Source organism: Argiope bruennichi, chromosome 4, assembly GCF_947563725.1.
Source record: "Argiope bruennichi chromosome 4, qqArgBrue1.1, whole genome shotgun sequence".
Lineage (NCBI taxonomy): Eukaryota > Metazoa > Arthropoda > Arachnida > Araneae > Araneidae > Argiope > Argiope bruennichi.
Genome location: NC_079154.1, coordinates 58,217,682 through 58,241,044, shown reverse-complemented (window position 1 = coordinate 58,241,044; position 23,363 = coordinate 58,217,682). Strand labels below are relative to the sequence as shown.

The window sequence follows — 23,363 nt, the reverse complement described above, 5'->3', positions numbered from 1 at the left end:
AAGTGTGTATGTTTTTATTGTAATAATTCTAAGCCACATTTGCTATAAATTATATAATCATATAATTTCTGTTATATTCAAGGACTCATTAGTTATATTCAAGGACTCAGGGTGGCCAGCATTGCTGCTGTTTAAATTTTCCTGACATTATTGGGGATACTTCTAATATCAACAAAATGATGTCGTTTTATTTTATTCTCTAATTTTTGTACAGTATGTTCTTAACTGCATTTGAAAAAATGTTCTACTCTTTTAACTAAAATGAATTTAAAATAAAATTTAATTCTCAGAAAAAAATGATAATTTTCATTTATTGAATTTCGGATAAGCTTCAATTATGTAAAACCCGCCTCCCCCTTTTTTTTTGCAAATATATTAACCAAAAGTAGCCAATTATTGGAATATGCCCATCTAACCGAGCTTTTAGACAGCCAGTCATATCTCAGAAATGTTTGTTATATTTACTCACGAAAAATGCAGTCCAAAAATTTATACACAATGGGGAGTGCTTAAAAATGAAATGTTTTGTTTTCTTCTAGTGGGGTCTCCCTTATTGATACTGTTTGTCAACATAACAATCAGAACAAAAATTGGGTGATATTTTGTACAATAACTGTAATAATAATAATAAATCGCTCGCTCACTAGATCAATGTTTAGCTCGAAAAATATATCTTTTTTTTTTTATTGCATAAAATGAACAAGTTTTTAGAAGTATAAATTTAAAAAAACGATAGTATGGATGAATTTTATAAGTTTTTGTGTCAAACAGTATCATATACATCAAACCATATAAGAAAAACGCTTCTTTCTTGATCAAAAATTTTTTGGATAAATAACAAGAGATATTTGTACATATCATGTATTAAAACAAATGAATATCTCGTGTTTTTTATTATTTTTAATTTATAAAGTAAATTGTTGAATGTATGGGGAATTTTAGATAAACATAAAATTTTAAAGAAAATGTGAAAAGAAAATATGAGCAATGACATCCATATGAAGAATTTAGTGAATCCCTATAAATAATGTTTAAAAATACACTCAAAATTTGTTTATGAAATTAATAGCAATAACGTCCTATATTTCCTAATTCAACAAAAAGGTCCCCGAAAAGAGAGGAAAAAGTAATTATGTAAAATACTTATTTGATTAAAATACATTATTTTGGAATTATAATAATGCGTCAATATTTTACAACCAGTTTTGAATATTAATACCCAAAATTCATATTTTCTCTCTTGTAACACATGGTGAGATCGATTTGACGTTCAAAGAAAGAAAGGGGTTCCATATGTATTATTTTAAATATAAGAGACCCATTAAAACTTAAAATCATAACAGTAACAGGATCTTGGCTTTTAGTTAGGCTGTCTTTTTCCATAGTGCGCAAAACCCTTTTCGCTAATTACGTCGATAAGTTGACGTTCCGAAAACAAGCCAACAAAAACTTTAGGCGAAAATCTTATATATTTAAACATGTACCCAATAAATTAGATATGGTAGTTAATCTTTCTCCTCCATAGTCTATTTTAGACTATCAGTAAAAATTTGATTTTCATTAGTTGCGAAAATCTGTGTTTCATTCTGCCTAAGAAGAAATAACAGCGAATTATGTTTAATAAAATTTATCAAAAAATTTCCAGGTTTATAATAAATGTCCCTGATTTTTTTTCCAACCTCTCGGAATTTTCTGAGGATTCCCGGTCAGCTGACCTCTCTATTGAATAGAAATGTACCAGTATTAAATTTTAATTATGTTATATCCTCGCACATTTGTCATCAAACCTTTTTGAAAAATATTAAATAAATAAATCGTGTCTTGGACTTATAGACAGTATAATCATCCATTATTATTATTAGATAACGAGACTTAATCCTAAAAAATTTAAGGAAAACTGATCCTATATATATTTGTTAGGAATTGATTCACTTTAAGTTTTAAAAGTATTAAATTATATAAATACTCATAGTAAAGATTCAGTGGATCCATTCTTTGTAATAAAGTGTGGGCATGTCTTTCCTTAAAATATTCTTTAATCTTCCATATGTGACATAATTTAGATGGGAAATTTCTCGTAGCTAACTCTCACTATTTCCAAGGAAAATAAAATAGAAGTTCATAGATTATTCCATTATCTATTGTTTCTCTAAATAGTAAGTAATAGAGGAGTTAAGTATAAACTGTTTGATGTGATTTATTAAATCTTATAAAAAACGTAGATGGATAACAAAAGAAATTTCTTGGAAAAAAATTTATTATTATTATTATTGATTGAGATTGTATTATTTTTGAAATTGTAGTTACCAGCTATGCTGTATAGTTTCAAATCTCAGACAATCTCTTCAAATCATAGTAATTTTTTTTTTTTCACTTGTCATACTGTAAAAATAAAATCCAATTCAAAAAAATATTTTTTTCCCTTAATATCATCAAAAATTTATAAGTGTTCAAAAACTTGAAAAATAAAACTTAGTTTTGAATAAAATCTTGCAACTGTTTTTACCACATTTTCATTATCAAAATAACAAGCAGTTTGACAATCCTATACCAGGAAAGAAATTTTTGAAAAATTAAATGGCTATAACAAAATTAGTATTATTATTATTATTATTATTTTTTTTTTTGAAAACCTGGACATAGTGTTTTAATTTCCACAAATGCATAAATTGATAATTACATTTAAATATTACTACTTAAAGTAGTTAATATTTTGGTTCCTATTTAATAATTAACAGATTCTTGTAGTTTCTTAGTTGATGGTGGAAAAGCATGCTTGAACAAAATACTGTTACTTATAGTCTGATTGGATACAAATGCATCTTTGAATGAATTTATTAAAGCATAGATTGAATCAAATCAACAATAAAAACAACCACAAACTATTAATTTAAGAAATTTTAAAACGTAATCAATTTAACAGAACTAGTTGTCCATTCATTAAATTATCAGATACGTATTCGTAATCTCTATTAAGTAATATCGGGGAGAAAAATGATGAAATTCAGTAATTATGAAAATGCAAATGAAATCACTTATTCAAAATACTATATTATTAAAACTGTAATTAGAATTCTTTTTATAACATTTAAAAATATTTTTGCACTAAGCCAGAAAAATAAAACGTTTTGGCTCAATTTTCTGGTCTTGTATTAGACACAACTTTCAATTATTTATATACTCTGCTAATATAATTTTTAAAAATTTAAATAGCGAAATTTTGGGAAACTTTATTGTGTCCAAACTTGATATAACAAACTTCTAAGTAAACAAGAAGAATTTGATTTACCTATTTGGCATTTTGGTAAATTTCTATATAAGTATGTGCAATTTTTATCATAATTCAGCTGAAATTAATTTCTTTTACATGATGCTTATTCAAAACTACACTTATTACAAGATATTCACATGACTGAACATGAATAAAAGTATTCTAAAATATGAAGTTAATTTTAAATAGTGTTTTTTATTGCTCTTCATAGATTGGAAAGAATAGGCAAGGATGGATTTTTTTAAATATAGAAACAAAACAAAAAAAATTCATTTCGGAAAACTTAGTGAATTATGCATAATTAGAGAAATTGTTTGAAATAGAATCTAAAAATAAATACACGAATAAAACATTTTTTTCAGTTAAAGCAGAAATATAAATAATTGGTTTTGCTTAGAACACGTGGCCACGAATCCAAGAACACGTGGATTAAACGAATTTACACACGCACAGTTTTATGGCTAACAACACTAATTTATTAGACAACACAATTTTAATGCTTGTATCATAAATGAATGTATCATTGTTAATTTCATAGTATGCTGATTATTTTTATGACAATGATTCCTTTGATGATATGCATTGTTAGAGTTGTTACTTGGTTATAGAAAAACAATTCTCTATACCTTTGTTATTCAATATACCCCAAATTTAAACAAATTCAGTCTTATTTTTAAGTCGCTTTTTACATTTAAGTTTTTAATATTAAATGAAGATTTTAGGACTGGCACATGTTGGGTAATTAAAACTTCCAATTAGAAACTTGGCAGCTGTTTAAAATGACTTTAAGATAAGTTGTGTGGAAATTTTCAATACTTTTATTTAAATTATTAGAATGTATATGTTAGAAAACATGCCACTGTTCTTTCCCCCTTCCTATAACCCTAATAGTTACAAGAAAATTTTTCGAAAATATTTGGACTTCAAAAAAATCAATGGAAAATCTTTGAACATCAATTTTTCTAGAATTTTGTTTGATAGGGAAGCAAAGAATGTGAATTCTTCGAAGGATATAATTTGAAATTTATGTAAAGAATTTAATAATATACAAACAAGAAGTTTAACCTGCTGTATATTAAAATAGCAAATTGTGTTTTAATTTCTTCAAAATATGAACACATTTTGTTTGTATTAAATTTCAAGTTTATAATAAAACATTTAAAATCATAGCGGATTTACTGTCAATTTGCAAATTATTTTTGTTTAAATTCAAAATATTAGCTTTTTTTTTTTTAATTTGATATATTTCTAACGAAACGTTAATGTAATAAACAGCCTAACATGGTAACCTGGCGGCTGTCTTTTGCAACCCTCTCTGAATATTCATCAATTAGTGGTGACTGGAAATTCTTCTGTCAAAGCTTATTGGTTGATTCCTGAGCCAATTTGGCGAGAGAAAAGCAATGACTTACCACGCTTGGAAGACGCTTGGCACACTCTTACGCTGTTTTCACATAGTGTTGGTTGTTTTATTCTTGTGTTAGTATTTTCTCACCCGCTTGTTTTGAAATCGCTTTCGTCTGGATTGCAATAAAAATGAAGCAGGCACTTGAATCAGTCGGACAACGGAGGATTTTCAACAAAGGTAAATAATAAATCATTTTATTAAAATACTGCCATAGTAGATTAATGAATAAGCATTAATAAATAATCTTATTTATTTCATTTTTTGTTGTTTATGAAGTGTTGGTATTTTGATCAAATTCCAATTTAGTGTTGTACTTACGACATTAACGCAAATTAAAAAAAGGAAGACTTGAATTGCTTGCTTTCTGTGTAGCAATTGCTTTTTTTTTTTTTTTTGCAAAGTAGGAATTTAATAATTTATAAACTCTTTATAAATAGAATTGAAGTTTTTTTAATGTGATAATGGAAATGAAATATTGGATTATTATTTTTTTATGTCTTGTAACATTAAAATTTATTATCAGATTTATAAAATTTATTTTATTATTAGATTAAAATTTATTAGTAGATTAGAATTATTGTGTATTGAATTTTTAGTAAAATAAAAAACATATGTTATTTGATGCTGATCATTCAGGGAAGTTTTCTATTCTATTATGTTTAACTGTGCTAGTTTCAAAAAGGTTAGTTTTTACTTTTCAAAGTGAAATATTATGTCGAGGCATGGGTATAATATTTTTATGATGATTAATTTTTCTTTTATCTTATTTATTTCAAATTTTTACCTACTGTCTTTAAAATTATTTTGAAGTTCTCAATTTTTGAAAGATTAAAAAAAAAAAAAATGAAAATCCATTAAGATGAATTATTTTACTCTTTTCATAAACCTTTAGGCATTCTGCAATATTGTTGTGATTTGTTTGTCCTTAAAATGATCAAATTTTTTGACATATTTTCAATTACAATTTTTTTAATCTAATCTATTATACAGTTAAGATTTTATCTGCTTGAGTTGTCTTGTTATATTATGTATTAAAATTTTATTTAAATGTGCTTTATCTAAATTTTAAAACTAATTTTGACTTGTATATTTGTCTTCTAGCCCTCCAATCTGCACTTCGCTCTTCGTCTTTGTCCCAAAATGGTAAGATTTTAAAACATTCTTTTTTTCTGGTAAATCTTCATTATTTGTTTACTATTCTTTTTTTATATTGAGTTAGGTTTTGTATTCTTAAACTTGTTGTAAAATGATATCACCGATACAATTTTTGATATAGGATAGATTTAAAAACATGAGTCAATCCTTTTCAAAACCGTGAAAGGGGAAAATATCATATCAAATTTAGAACTTTGCCCTCTTTAAATCCCTCATAATTCTGGCAGTTATCATTTCTGAAAAATTCCAATTGTCATCCTTAATAAAATCTAATCATGATATGTTTAGATGATGCTTAAAAAAATGTATATATATATATATATGTAGATTTAATCAAAGAAACATAGCCATCGATTCCTAGCTAATTAAGTTGGCATACTCTTGATTGATATGATTCGTCTCTGATAATAATAATAATAATAATGGGGGGGAGGGTGCATCTATCTCATACCTTTCTATGAAATAGACTATTGGACAAAAAGCAAACGTATTTCACAAAAGCATCTGTATCAAGATGATAATGAGAAACTTATATAAATTTTGTCAAATTTTATTAGTTCTGTGATTGATTAAAAGTTTTTAGAATTTTTGCTATTTTAAATTTAATGCATGATTCATTTCAATCTACTGCTGTATTTGTTTCTATTTATTGTTTCGATCTGTGATCAATTGGATTGTTAAAATACTTAGCCAGAAGAGTTATTATTAAAATTAATATGTGCAATGGATATTATTAAGATTAAACATATATGATAATTGTTTGGCTAGCATAATTCAAGACTATTTCATTTAACGAGTGCAGCATTTGCTAATAAATTTTCAACTAAATGTAATACTATCATTGAAACATCTATAACATATTAAGATTTATTTTATTGTTCATTAATTCTATGGACATATGGAAAGAATTCCCACTACTTTTGTGATGAAGAAAAAACTGAGATGCAAGAGGAAGTTCAGATTTTTTTTTTTTTTAAAGGTGTTTTTTTTTTTTTTTAATGTTATGTAAATTGAATAGAAAAGAAAAATTTTATTGACACATAATTTCTAAATTTGCACGATTTAAATGATGTCATTTGTAAAGTGAATGAATTTATAATGAATATGAATTATAATTTCATGATTTCTTCTATAAGTAGTCATGAAGCGAAAAAAAATTTTGTATCTATGTATAAACAAGAAAAATATTAAAATTGTATTTTTGATTTTTTTTCCCCTGTATGTTAAGAAAAATAATCTGGAATCCTTTTTATATATTTTCTTTTGCAGTATTTAATGGAATTGTTCTTAGAATGTGTTTTTTCATTTGTGTTAATTAGTATTAAACACATTTCTGCATTTTGTGCAAATTTTATATATTGTAAGAAAAATGGGATGAGAATTTGAACTTGTTCACTTAACAGATTTAGAAAATTTAGATTAAATCGAATTCTTTCAAATCCGTATAAATTTCTTTCAACAGATGATTTGTGAAAGTCAGGGCTTGAAATAAAATTGTACAGTATGTAGAAAAAGTCAAATTAATTTATGTTTAATTATTGTAGTGTTATTATTTTAGTAATTTTTTCACAATACTTAAGTAATACTATCGATCAAATTTGTATATTAATAAGTCTTTAATTTACAGATCCTGTAGCATGCAAGGGAAAATGTAAGATAACTGAGAATAAAACTGCATCTGCTTATAGACCTAATACACACAAGCCGAAATCCACTGAAGTTATGGCTGCAAGTTGTGAAAATCCTCTCCTGATAGATATGAATGAGAGTAGTTCGTCACGCAGTCCTGATAGTGAAGCCATCCCATTTTTAACAAAAAGTGCATTTGATCGGGAAAGTTTGAACACAGTTCAAAATCAAGCTGCATCATTATCTCATCTACCTAGTATGCATATTCCCAATCCTGCAGACGCAATGGCTACAAATTTTCAAAATCCTTGCCTAATGAAGAACAACAATGAGTATAATTTACCAACCAATCATGTTACTGAAACCTCTTTATCTGATCTGCATTTCTGGGTAAGGAATACTCACATGGCTTCAATTCAAGAAACTTTAAATATGGTTCCTAGTGATGACACTGATGCTTGGATTATAAAGAACCGTCTAATGGCATTGCAGCAACTAAAGTCTGATTTTCCTGATCAATATTCCTCCAGTCTTAGCCTTTCTCCTCCAAGCATGACCGATTCATCTGGTAAGATATTTGTTTTTCTTAGTTTTAAATTTTGATGTTTTTCTACAAAATTGGTTCAATGAAAGGATGTTTGGTTAACAAAATTGAAATTTCTGATTTTATGGATCTATTTTCAAATACAGTGTTTACCATTAAGAGTTAATAATAAGTGACTTTTTTTTTTCTCTTGGCAGTACATAAATGCTTATTTCTGAAATTTATTGTGAAATCATATAGATTCCTTATATTTTTCTATGCAGAGCAGTTTTCGGTACATTTGTAGTACTTGTTATCTTTACATATTCTGAAAGATTTGCCTTTAGGTATTCGAAATCATATAGTTGAAAAATTGTATTTATAAGATATCTATTGCATATATAAATTTAGATAGTTGAAGGTTATTTCAGTCAATGATATAGTGTGGTTTTAATATAAACTTTAATCTCAAATTTTCTGAATTTATAGATTTCTTTTTTCAGTAATGGTCATGTTTATTATTAAAATATTTGTGTGTGCTCCCAGCTTTCCTTCATATTATTTTTCTTGCGGTTATGCGAACATAGCTCTTTTTTAAAAAAATATTTATTGTGGTTTATTTTAATTACTACTTGTTGTCTGCTGCTTATTTTGAATTTAAAAGTGTTTTTACTTTTTCAGGGGAAATATCTCCAGTTGCAATGTATAATCCATCAGATCTTGGAGCTTTCAATATTTCACCATTGTCATCTAGAAATTCACTTTCATCTGCAAATAGTTCTTTGAAAGATGCTCCTCTTACTAATGAAAAATGTAAATTCGAAAAACATGATAGGTAAATATTTACATGTTTAAATATTATCTTAATCGTAATGAAATGTATATATCTATTCATAAATTTCTGTTTTAACATTATTGTTGCAACATGTTTTCTCTACTGCATAAATAAAAATGGGACAGTTGAATTAAATGCATATTTTAACTTTTTTTTTAAATTTTTAATATGAAATCAATCAAACCAGTAATAATTTTTCTTCTTTGTAATTTATATAAATTCAAATTATTATGATTATTTCTATTATTATTTTATTTACATTATTTGAGTTGACTTTTTTAAAAAAATAAAAGGCTTTACAATTAGCTTTTCCCTCTATTTTGTGTGTTAAAATATTACGAGTGATGTACGGAAGTCATTATTTCCATTCATTGACATTTGTCTAATTATAATTTTTTTTTCTTTTCTCTAGGTCTATCATGCATCAACAAGATGGAATAAAATTAGAATTAATGCTTGGAAGAAATTTTTCAAAGAATGAAAAATCTTCTGGGGAGAATTCTTTATTCCGTGGCAAATTACAATCTGGATTCAAAACTGATCAAAGTACTGGAGTTATTGATAAAAATACAAAGCAATATTTGTATGAGAAGTCATATCAAGAAAAAGAAACAGGGCCAAAAAATTCAAAATCTGGAAGTAGTAATGTAGACTGTTGTGAGACATTTCATAATAATCATATGGACAAGAATAAAAATAATGTAGCTAAGTTGGCAAGCTATGATGTTGCTTCTTTGATGGTTCTGAAATCCACAACAGGCTTCTTTGATTCTCATTGTCATATTGATTTATTGTTGGCTCGTGAGAAGTTTCAAGGTACATATGCTGATTATATGGCTCAGCATAAAGATAGTTATCCGCAAAGCTATAAGGGTTGTATAGCAGTCTTCTGCAAGCCATTGACATTTGCTAAGGTAAGGATTTTATTGAAAGTTTATTTTTATTTTTTTATCAGCTTAACTTTTTAAATATCTTAATATACATCTAAAAAATTGTCTTAAAAACAATCTGAAACAAGGTTGAAAAGATTGTTATCTTTTGAACGCTTTTTTTAGTACTCAACATTTTTCAAAAATTGTTATATAAGTTTGTACTTCAGTTCTTTTCAGATTTAATGAAAAAGGAAATTTTTTCTTTAAAAACAATTCTTTTATTGGTGACTGAGATGTACGTTGTCCATTTTCAAATCTTTTCTTAAATTTTAATAGATTTAAGGCTAATTAGTATGCATGTATGATTTTTACAAAGGATATTTATGATTTAATTCAAAAATGTTTTTCTTGTTTTCATGTCAGATTGTTTAGACAACCATATTCTTGTTTGAAAAAATACTAATGGATCCTTCTTCCCTTTCAAACTAAAATAAAAACTGTGTTTATATAAAGGTTACATTAAACATACATTTCTTCTTTACAGAAACAAATGTGGCAAAAACATCTTGAGCAAGATAATGTTTGGGGAGCTTTTGGTTGTCACCCAAAATCAGCAAAATTTTATGATGGCAAAACAGAAGAAGATTTGTTGAATGCTCTGAACCATCCAAAAGTTAAAGCCTTAGGCGAAATTGGATTGGATTATTCAAAGGGGTAAGTTAGAGGTTTAAATCACTTTTTATTTTTTTACAAATTCATCACATTCCATATCAAAATTTCACTGTTCATTCATAGCAGAGAGAACCAATTGCTGCTATGATGACTATTATAGCTATTCTATGGATAATTAAAAATTGATTATAATTAATGATACAAATGGTTCAAGAAATAAGTTCATTAGTTCTGCCAGACGTATAAAAGTGTATCTGAATACCATTTAATAATATGAGACCTTTGTTTTCTGTATTAATATTCATACTTCATTACTGATTTTTATTTTGGTGATAATAAAGTTGCATTTAATTACTTCATGCTATTAAAGATCCTCTCTGTCTTCATTTCTAATATAAGATCTTTAGATTTTCTTGTCATTATGCTTACAGAAATTTTTTAATTCGTTTCCACCGAAAGAAAATTTGTTGCAGAGTTTGTTAAGAAACTGCATCTGTGTTTGGTAGATATTTTGTCTTATTTTACTACTAAATTTTTGTGACTGATCTAGGGTTACGGCTTGATTCAGCAGGCCTTTAAATTTTATTTATCTGAAATCTCCCTATAAAATAAGAGAGAGAGTTAATCTGTTTTGTTTATAGTTTGTTTAATTGAATTTTAAGATTAATAAGTAATTTTTGTCTTTCCTTCTTTAGAAATCAGTGTTCAAAGTTAGAACAACATCATGCATTTAGAAGGCAATTAAGAATTGCCCAAGAAAGGAAACTGCGGCTGGTAATCCATTGTCGGGATGCTGATGCTGATACTATTAAAATTATGCATGAAGTAAGTAAAAATGTTATAAATAACTCTCATCATGTATAGGTAATCTTAACCTTTATTTAACTCATTATTTACTAATTATCAATATAATGATTATTTCACCAAATATGTTTTAATTGGTATCTTGATCTTGTAAGATACATTGAAACTTTATTTTGGCATTTTTGTCTCAATGCCTGAATGGCATTTGGGATTTAATTTTTTTTAGGACTGTGAGTCTTTATTAAATGATTATAAAAATATTTCCTAAATGTAGTTCATGCATCATTGGCATATTGAATCACATTTTTATATGCATATATTTTTTTTCTTTTAGATACTACCTAGAGACACGATTTTCCACTTGCATTGCTTCACTGGTAGCTGGAAAAGGGCTCAAAAGTGGATACAAGAATTTCCTAATGTTTTCATTGGAATCACAAACTTGGTGACATTCCCTTCTGCTACTCCAACTCATGAAGTTGTTCGGCAGTTGCCTTTAGAACGTCTGTTACTAGAAACAGATGCACCTTATTTTGTACCTTCAGTGGTAAGTGTTTTTTTTTTTTTTTTTCCCTTCCACATAATGTCATATATATATCTAAATATATAGCTTTAAAATATATACTTTAAACAGTATTTCTGACTGCTGAATATTTCATTTTAGTGTACAGTGTCTTTCAAAATGTTTTGCTCCAAAACTAAAAACCTTAAATTTATTTGCTATGAGCAAATTTATATTAATATTTTTTTAGGCAGTTTTTGCATTAGAAATTTTAAGTTTTATCCCAGCAAAAATGTAGCTCAAAAAACATTTTCATTTCTTAATAACATGAAATTATTCAACTTTAAAATGATCTAAGAACTATTGGATTAAGGTACAAATTTATTTATAACTAGAAGGTTAACTATTATAACTTTTACAAAATGTTTTGATTTGCTATGAGTCAATTTTTAATACTCTATTTATTTTTTAATTAATATTTCTTTTGCGTAGGTTCCCAAAGGTACTAATTCTTCCCATCCTGGTATGGCCATACATGTTGCAGCTCACATTGCTGCACTTAGAAAGATTTCTGTGGATACAGTTCTACACTGGACATCTACCAACACACGAATTGTCTACAACATAACATAAAAGCTTCATTCTACTGTGATAATCGAGTCTAAGGATGCTTACATCATCTACTGTCATGAGGCTACTCGTGATATTTTTCTCAGGATGGAATCCTCAAGAGCAAACTGGATTGCTGTAAACCGTACAGAGAAGTGTTTTTTGCTTCAGTTGATATTTTCTACCACTTTCAAGCTACTGAGCATTTATTTTGTTATGAAATAAGAAATTTGTGTGTGTATATTACACAAGAGATTTATTTTTTGTCAATGAATCTCCTAAATTGACTATTCAAGCATTTGGCTTACAGTTAGCACTATGGTGGGTGTAATTTTTGGGAGTGCAAGTTGAACTACTGTGAAATGTCAGAATCTTCTGTTTATACCTGAAAACAGGATCTCTGAACAGTCCACTTCTGAGTGAAATGACAAAATCATTTATAATTGTGATTGCTGTAAAGTTTTTTGTTTAATATGCCTTTATTAGTTCTGGAAATTAGTTGGCACTAAATTTTTTACATTTTATACATGATTTTTTATTTTCTACCATCAAGTGTTCCTGTGGTGTCACTTTTTATTTTTTTAAGTAGTACACAACTTGCGTGTACAAATTTGTTATAAATAAAATGTTCTTTAATTTGAAATTCAAATTAAACAAAAATTTATAATATGCTATTAAATTTGCAACCCAAATTATTCTGGCAAGATATTTTTAACATTTAGTTTAATAATAAAAAAATTGTGATTCTTTTATTTAACACTAAATTTATTGTTAAATTTACAATTGATTTCAGTAAGAAAGCACTAATAATCTAAAGTATGTAAATAGTTTGATGAATTTTAAATGAAATACAATGTTTAAAAATGATTCCCTACTTTCCTCATATTGTTCCTTCCTGTAATGTCATTGATATACTCTACGGGAAATAGGAAGTCCACTGCTGTGGTTTGTTTTATTACATTATCCAAATCTGCATACAGTTTTATGTAAGGCTATTCTTTGATTTTTGAATTCTATTTTATAAGTTAGTTCTTATTAGATTGTGACCAATTTTATCACTGAAATAAAAAGTAATCCCCTTTTTATTAATTTGCTTTTTGAATATTTTATAAAATAAAAATATTAAACATATTTTATGAAATAAAAACATTATTCTTAACGTGATTGAATATTAACATTAATTTTGTCGACTTTACTTTTTAACTCAACCTGGACATATTTCCTATAGCTTTCATAGTTTATGCTTTAAGTAGCATTTAAATGATAACTTTTCAAAAATCTGTCTTCTAAAATATTCAGCTTTATACTGTTTAAAATACAATTGGAAGAGCATTTGGCAGTTCATTTTATGTATTAACTCGTTTTTCTTAATTCAACCTAGACATATTTCTTATAACTTTTATAATGATTTTAAATAGTTTACATTATAGATGAGTCGTATGGAAGTATTTTAAAGTTTCCATGTCTAGAATAGCCTTTTCTGTGATACAAAACAATGCTTATTGCATTATTTTAATCATATAGATTAATTTTTAAAATAAAATAAGATGCTGGAATTGTAGAATTGTATGAAAATAAGTTATCAGTGTGTACCATGAAAATATCTTGCTAATTATTGATAATGATCCTTTTATAAAGGCAGTTTTGCACTAAACTTACAAAGTAAAATTAAATTTTTTAATTGACTTACTTTGAATGTGATCTTATGATTTCTTTCTTCTAAGACCCATGATGAAGATGTTTCTGAGGTCTTCCATTTTAATTGAAATTTAATTTAAATCTCTACAAGTGTTCTTGTTCATATATATCATTTCATGTTGATCATTCTCAATTGATTGTTTTGTATGTTATATCTATAAAATTTACATCATGTAATGTATATGAATAATAATTTGATTTTATGTATTCTGATTCAATATTGTTTCCCATTAAATATAAAAAAATAATTTTTTTATTGCATGATATATATTTCTCAGGATCAAGAAGTTTTATAAACCTGTAATTGTATTAGTATGGAAGAATAATTTTATTTTCATAACTGCATTTATTCTGCTAAAATTTATATATGTGTATGCAATATATATATAAATGTATTGTGCCCTTTTCTTATGTATTCGATGTGATGAATTTTAGTGAACTTGTTTTTTTCTCAACTGTAATTTATACTTTACAAACTTTTAAATGTATTCAAATAAAACTAATTTTTTCTGTAATTTAGTATGTTTCTTTTTAATAAATTGCTTTTATCCATTTAAATTGGTTTCCTCTTAGTTTTAGCTTACATGAGAAGCTTTAGAACACCTTCAGCAGTTATATTACATTAGGTGTCCATGGTATGCCTGCATATCGCATTCCATCGAGTCATGGTTGTGAATGTTTACATTTAAAAAAAAAGTTTTAAAGAGAGTTTTTGTTGATTTAAATTATAATATATGTCATCAATAACATTATTACTTTATTCTGGTGTATCTTGAAATTTATTCGAATACTCCGGACATAAATAAATTTTTAAGTATTATAATTGTTACCTTTTGGTGTGAATAGATTCCTTTTTTTAAAGGCGAAATCAAGAATATGTCTTATTTTTATGAAATTATATTATTTTGAAATGCTTTACAAAATTTCTTTTTGTCTGTGTGGATTCAGAAATCATTTCTTGAAAAATACTAACTTCATCTCTTCCATGTTGTAACAGAGATCTCTTGTTAAAATTGATATCAAAATGTCCAAACTTTGAAAAGTTGCCTATTATAAAGTCTATTTATGCTACAGAATCTCAATTAAATCCAATCGGTTTCTACCCAAATAACTTTAAAAATCCTTCATTAAAATGCGTTTAGAAGGTGTAACAACTGTGCTGTGAAACATAATTGGTTGTAATTATGGATTTGCCCTCCACTAGTACATACTGTTAAATCTTTTACTGGTGTCGGTATGACTGTTTCCTTAGACATACAGATGTAGTCATTGTTTAGGACTGCAGATAATATATTTAAAGATAACATACTTCCGGTAGATGTTATAAAATTTAATATATATATATATGTACAGGGTTGTCAGCTGAACAGGAAATCCGGGAATCGTCAAGGAATTCCGTAACTTGAAGGAGAGGGATGGAATTAATTTTAAAACTGGAATTTTTTGATAAATCATTAATTGCTGTCGAAAATGACAATTCGCTAGTATTTTTTCCTAAGTAGAATGAAACATTGTCATTTGATGAAAATCAATCATTGATTGTCGAAACAGAGGTTATCCACATTTCTGCATATTAACCAGGTTGGGGAATATTTCTACTTCCGAGGGATTGGCATTTCGGATATGTAGCCACGTTAGTGCTTTTTCAGAATTTCCTACAGTTCTGAAGAACAACTCTTGTGATCTAAACTAAATTGTTGATTCAAATTGTGTTAGCTCTTCTGTGTCTACTAACCAGTTTATTCTTTGCCTTACTTTACTTTCTAAAGTAATGTACTTTACTCAATTTTCCTGCATTATTTTTACTATTGCAATAATAATTTGATGACATGTAATTCCTTCACTTATCATCTCAAGAAAGATTCGCAATTGAATCTGGGTTTGGCGTTAAACCAAAACAGTTTAGGTTAAATAATAATGGCTAAATTAACATATTGACATAATTAGTGAAAATGGTTTTGTCTTTGCTATCTATGGGAAAAAGCACCCTAACTAAGACCCAGCTTCTGTTATTGTTATAATTTTGAAGTTTAATGCGTCGCTTTTATTTAAAAAGATATTATATAATAGAACCATTCTCTGTCTCTCTCTTTATGTATATATATATGAAATAAGAATCTATTTTTTCGAAATTCAAATCGATCGCACTACGATTATGAAAGCATAAATTTTGAGCATTAATATTCTAAATTATTTTAATGTGAATGTAAAATATCGACACATTAATATAATTTTAAAAGAATTTATTTTAATTAAATATTTTGCTATAATTAATTTTTTTTCCTTGATATCTTTCTGTTAAATTATGAGGTATTCTAAGTGAAAAAGAGGAAAACAATTTTTTCAAATACAGTTATGAACATAGTGTGCAATAAATGCGGAAAATAAATTAAAACAACATCATTTTGAGGATAGGAGAAACATTGGAAATTCCACGTTTTTTTTTTTTTTTTTTTTTTTTTTTTTTTTAAACGTAGAAGTATCGGCGAAATTTCTTTAAAAACTTAGATGTATCATGGAAAATTCAAACTGTTGGAATTATCGTGTTTACATGTTTCTGAAAATTTAGGCAGCCAACCCGAAGTTGAATTTGGTTCAAAATTTGACATTATGGACGTTAAATCTTTGTACCGAATTTTATCTATTTATGATCTAGGTGAAAGTGAAAATATTATGATAAGTCTATATTGACAAGTGAAGTCTATATTGGCAATATCATTTCTACATTAAATAGCGCAATTGCTAATTCTAAATGTAGCTTTAAAAGTTCCAGAAATAAGAACCGAAAATAATTCCTCTAAAGTAGTCGTTTATAGCAAAATCAGAAAGGAGAGAATTAAAAAACACCCCTGAGGCTTTAAATGTTAACTGAGATAAAACATTCGTTATCGAAATAAGGGATATCGTTTGACGGCCAAAAGGATACGATTATAATTTTGATTAAGGAAGAAGAAAGGGAAGACAAAAAGATAGAAGTCCGCGTTGTCCTCTCTTAGAAAAATGATCTGCGTATTTAGCACATATAATTTCTACAAAAGGCGGATCTTATTCCATTCAAAATAGCATTGTAAGTATCAGTTTCTTCGAAAAAAATAATGATTCTTCTTCTTTTGGAATTGATTCGATTCTTTTATTTATTTATTCAGTGTTATTTTAAAAATGCGCTGATTTTTAATTTTTACGAAAAGTGAAAGGAAACAAGCACTTTGACATTTTATCCTAATCAGTTTGAAATTAATGTTTAGTAACTTCTTAATTTTGCATTTGTGTATCTCTTGATTACAACTGTTTGTGTTTCTCCTGAAACCTTTTATGTGGTTTGTAAAACAAAAACTTATAAATAAATAAATTTACAGTCTCCTTTAACAAATAATTAATATAGTCTCCTAAAATCAAATAAATAAAAGTATAGTCTCCTTTAATAAGCTTAAAAAAATGTCCTTTTTCTTTCATTTGTAGTTGTAAGGATTAAAATTTAATTTATACGCATACAGCTTTGTTTAATACTTTTCTCAGTTTCAAATCATAAATATAAGTAACTCATTAGCATAATGTATTTCAAAAATAACAGTCAATAGAATCATTAATTTCTGCCTGTCGGTAATTATTCCACCGCATTTCACTTATATGTATATTGGGTTGAATAGTGTTGCAATCCGTATTACAACATATAATACTTGCCTTATTTAGACGTTCTTTCAACATATAATACTTGCTTCAATACATTCATTTCCCTCGTAAATGATTTTCCTCGTAAAAACATAAATAAAATATTTATTTATATTTTATCATTTCAAATCTCATATTACCGCTTTTGGACTTCTCGCTATGTTATCAATATTTTAATAGTCTTTTAGCAGATGACATAGAAATAATTTAATGGACTCGTAATTTAATGTAGCACCTGCAGCATAAACAATGAAAATCTAGGAAGGTTCGTTGAATTAACTCTTAAATAACCGGTCAAATATTGCAGTATTAGTGTGGATTGCAAGTTTAGAGATAATTTAATTCTGAAATATTTTTTCACAATAAAATTAAATGATTTGGAATAAGAAGACCCGTCTCAAAATATCCTTTAAAACAAATCATTATGAATCAAGTTTATCAATTTATCTAAAAGATGATTAGTGGTGAAGGCAGCCGATTTCTTACAATGTATCCATCTGATGACTCAACTCCATTTTGTTATGATGTAGCGGAATTTTTAATCCTTTTCTTCTGCATGGACGATATTTAGCCATAATATAACATAACCATGACAATATTTATTTTTAATTCTTAATTTCTCGGTTTAATTCAGATAAATACAAAAATTTAAATGGATTTAATCTTGTTGTGCTTCTAAGAAATATATATATATATATATATATTTTCTTTCGAATATTCTCTTAGTGTTCTCTGGTATGCAGTACCCATTTCATTTGTTTTTTGTTTGCATTAATTTTCTAGATGAAGAAATAGAAAAGCACGTGAATAAACAACATTTTATGTGGCCGCAATTTCGAACAATGTCAATTTATATACAAATCTTCGCTGTGATAATTTATTTTGTATAGGTTACTGTTTTAGAACTAACGATACCGATTTTATAATTGTGAACTATTATGACGCGTACATTTTTACCTTAGCAGGTAATGGCTTACTTCTTTTCGGGAATTTCCTCAATTACGGAAATTTATAAAATTGTGGCTTATATTAAATTTATATATTTTTGAGAAATCTTTAATATTTAATTCAATTTCAATGTTATTATTTTTTAAAGAAAACATTTCCTAATTTCATATAAAGAATATTCTCTTTTCTATTATATTTAATTAGATACCATTAAATAGTTTGCATCAATTGTTTAATGAGTCATTGTCCACTGTTTGTTTTATTTTACAAATCTGAAACTTTGCTCTGGATTATAAAGGAAATATATTGGAAAAATTTCATAGGCCTGATCAAATTTTATACACATTGAAATTTATAAATTTTTTCCTGTAAAGTTTAGCTAATAAGTTTTTTTCTTGAAAAACAAGCTAGAGTGAAATATTTTCATATATGTCTTTTTAATGAAAGAAAATAATTATCTTAATTGAATAACCCGGAAATACTTTAGTGATGTGCTGATATTTAATCCATATTTTATATGCTTTTTAGACAACACATTTCTGTTTCAGTTTCTTTTTATAATTAACAATGGTTTCCACATGATAGAATAGCAATTAATTTTCAATTTTATATGAGAAAAATCTTTTATTTTTCTTAGACTATATGAAGTGTGGAAATATTTAAAAGCCTTCCTTTCAGAATGAGCATGAAGAAATTACTGTTTTATCTATTTTCAATGGTATAAGTAATCTGTTTCAAAGTAAAACTAACTTTTAATAAAGACACTACTTCCTACTGTATCCTTTTGAAATCTTATAAATTTTCACATTTAAATTTTTATATCTGTTAACTTTATACATATTGCCAATAAAGATATTTTTAAAGGCAGATTTAATTGTGTGTGTGCCTAAAATTTCAAGATGTAATCAATAGCAAATATAATTAGCAGCAGTTTTGTATATTGAAAGGTTCAACTACAAACATGGAATTCGAATTCTTAACTGTTGTATTATATACTTTTGTTTTTAATAATGCTTTAAAATTTACTTTTTATTATCACAAACAAATTTTAAAACATAACAGCAATGTCAAAAAAGAAAGAAAGAAAATTCACTACATTTGCATTTTCATTTAATCTTTATTTTGTTTTGGTAGATTTATAATTTTTTTAATGCTCAAGAAGGTGAAGCATTACAGTTAAATGCATCATAATTTTACTAAGAATTTTAAATGAATTTATGATGAAATTAATTTAACTGATGCTTAATTTTTCCAGCAATTCTATTACAAATGATAGCCTTCTCATACATGATTTGGACAGAATCACTCGTTCTCAAATATTATAATCTCGTGTCGTGTGTTTTATAAGAGATAAATTATTCTTTCAAATGGAATGGATGAATAATATATTTGATTTTGATTTGATTTGATATTGATTTATAATTTGATTTGAATTTAAAATTTTTATATATTTCAAGTATGAAACATAAGTTATTCTGTACTTTTTTCTTTGTTTCTTTTTTGTAATTTGTTGTTTTAACCATCTCTTCTTATTGTTAGACTATAAATTGTAAGAGTTTTATTTTTATAAAAGTTTAATAATAATTATTTTTATTTAAATTTTAAAAAAGAATAATTGTTCATCTAATGGAATTTCATATTTTTCTGCTGCTTTTGTGATTAAACTTAAATGATAGTTATTCTGTATTTAGGATTGAATACAAGAATTCTATATTTATAAAAAGTGTATATTTCTATTCTTGCAAAGTATTTTGCGAGCATCGTAGTGTGACACAAGCTGATAATTTTTTTCACACTCCTTTCTTCGTGTATTCAAGATTTATTTTTCTTTTATTTATTAAGTTTAAGTTTATTTTGTAATTTGTTTATATTCATATTCATATGAAAATATATATGTTTTTCATAATATGTGTTATTTAAATGTATATTGATTTATTTTGGTAGAAATTATTTATTTAATTAATGTTAAAGGATTAAATATATAATTATTTAGAAATGAATATAAGGATTCTGTATTAGTAAAAAGTGTTTAAGTTCTCGAAATATATTTTGATAGCATTGCTCAACTCAGAATTGAGTTTATGTAATTGTAAATAAATTACTATTCCATAACTCTATGTGTAAAATTTTTTCCTCTAGTGTCTATCATGTCTGTAAAATTCTTCTTATTATTATTTTGCAATATATCTATACTTATAAAAGAAAATGTATGTGTCTGTATTACTTAGACAAATCAATCACATTTATGATCATGCAATTTGGCACACATATAGCTGTAATGATGTCTCAATGCACCTCAAAGGCTGTATTATAAATTTATTATTATTTTTTTTATTAATGTGGGTGAATTCAACTGCCATATTTTCTGTCATAAAACTGCCAATTTTAAATTTAGAGCGAGTAAGAGTTAAAAATTACAATTTTCAAATGAAGGTGAAGAAGAAATATGTTATTTCACTTTTTTCATATGACATTCATGCAATTAGAAACTTCCTGCTAGATTTTTTATTTTTATTTTTCCTTAGCTGAAAGAAAATTTTTCTTTATAGCTTTTAAGTATATATATTGCATTGTTTAACTCATGATTAATTTTGAACTCAGGATTAATTTAACATTACTCAAGTTTATTTTTTTCCTCAAATGTCATTTTGCTTTGTTTTGCATTTTCTCTATATCCTTTAGTTTCACAGTATTTTATAGAACTTAATTTATAAGAGAACTTTTTTTGAATAAAGGGACTTTTTTTTGTATTTTCATAATGTTGTTGTTCTTAATGATTGGATGTACTTGTTTACTTTTTCTTATTTAGTCTAAATTATTAAGAAAATATACAGGTTTACTAAGAACCCTGTAGCATTGACATCTTTTTGAAAACAAATTAAAGATAATTAATCACTTCTGACATTTTTCAATAGTCAATTTCTCTTTTAAGATTATAAAAAAAAAATATTTGTTCCTACTTCCTACACAAACATAGTTAGTGAAATATTTCAGTGGATAGATAAAATCTTCCAATGAACTAAAAATTATTTCACAGCTTTCGTATTAGATATTTGATTGTTGATTAATCTCTTTTGAAGCTACAAATTCAGAAATTCATTGAATAAATGTATATCTTAATTGAAATAACATGAGACTATTCTAAATTCTATTATATGTTACAGTAAAAATTGACCTATGAAAATAATGTGATTTCCATCAAACCATTTTAATATTAAATATGTTTCCATGATTACTTTTGTAATATGTTGTAGTTCAGCAATTTTCATTTTACTATTTTTTAGAGTGCTATTTCAAAGAATCCTTCCCTTGAAAAAAGAATTATATGTATTTTTAAAATATATGTTTTTTTTTTTGTTTTTTTTTGAAAATGTTTTAGTCAGTTGTTTGTAAAGAGTCTCGCTTTCAGAAACTTATAGTTGGCCATATCTGTTTGATCAACAGCGACATACAAAACATTTAAAACTGTTCCAAGAACTATAGAAGCATATGAAAATTGTTTAAGAAGCAAAAAAAAAAAAAAAAAATCTGAAGTGCTGTTTTGAAAGTAGAGTGAATACATATATATATAACCCATTTATTCATTTAGTGATATTACCGAAAAAATCCATATTAATTTGAACATAAATGATTAATCAGGTCTGTTTATCTGACTGCTCCACGTGCAACACATGCAAGGTTTTTTTTTGATATTTTCTAATGGCTGCGTTAATGTGATCAGATTGCACATATCTGAAATAAAACTTGAATGAAAAGTGATAAAGACAGGACCCTGAATGAAAAATTTTTAAAATCCAGAAATAAGAAAGCCTTTTAAGTACAATAGCTTCCTAAAGATAAACTTTGAAAGGAATTCAATTTTTCAAAATTAGACTTCTAGTGTTACTTGAAGCAGAAAAAAATGGTTTACGAATATCATTCTAAAGTTTATATAACAATACTGCATCACACAAGTTACTAGTAAAAGCATCAATGAAGTATTTCAGAATTCTTCATTCTGGGGGTTTATTCAGAAGTAATGATTCTCTTCCAGTGTTTCATAAAATTACAATATTGCAAAGTTATTACTGTGCTTATTTTTATCCTATTTAAAGTGTGTATGTTTTTATTGTAATAATTCTAAGCCACATTTGCTATAAATTATATAATCATATAATTTCTGTTATATTCAAGGACTCATTAGTTATATTCAAGGACTCAGGGTGGCCAGCATTGCTGCTGTTTAAATTTTCCTGACATTATTGGGGATACTTCTAATATCAACAAAATGATGTCGTTTTATTTTATTCTCTAATTTTTGTACAGTATGTTCTTAACTGCATTTGAAAAAATGTTCTACTCTTTTAACTAAAATGAATTTAAAATAAAATTTAATTCTCAGAAAAAAATGATAATTTTCATTTATTGAATTTCGGATAAGCTTCAATTATGTAAAACCCGCCTCCCCCTTTTTTTTTGCAAATATATTAACCAAAAGTAGCCAATTATTGGAATATGCCCATCTAACCGAGCTTTTAGACAGCCAGTCATATCTCAGAAATGTTTGTTATATTTACTCACGAAAAATGCAGTCCAAAAATTTATACACAATGGGGAGTGCTTAAAAATGAAATGTTTTGTTTTCTTCTAGTGGGGTCTCCCTTATTGATACTGTTTGTCAACATAACAATCAGAACAAAAATTGGGTGATATTTTGTACAATAACTGTAATAATAATAATAAATCGCTCGCTCACTAGATCAATGTTTAGCTCGAAAAATATATCTTT

General features: G+C 26.4%; 1 protein-coding gene across 1 annotated transcript; it reads left to right on the top strand.

The window, feature by feature from the left end:
• The first annotated feature begins 3,681 nt into the window (after positions 1-3,681).
• Positions 3,682-12,356, top strand: LOC129965379 (uncharacterized). Its single transcript, XM_056079213.1, has 9 exons — positions 3,682-4,856; positions 5,781-5,822; positions 7,462-8,031; positions 8,668-8,821; positions 9,234-9,735; positions 10,238-10,407; positions 11,061-11,190; positions 11,504-11,716; positions 12,164-12,356. The coding sequence occupies exons 1-9, from the start codon at positions 4,808-4,810 to the stop codon at positions 12,302-12,304; spliced, it is 1,971 nt and encodes a 656-aa protein (XP_055935188.1). The 5' UTR covers positions 3,682-4,807; the 3' UTR covers positions 12,305-12,356.
• Positions 12,357-23,363: the final 11,007 nt, after the last annotated feature.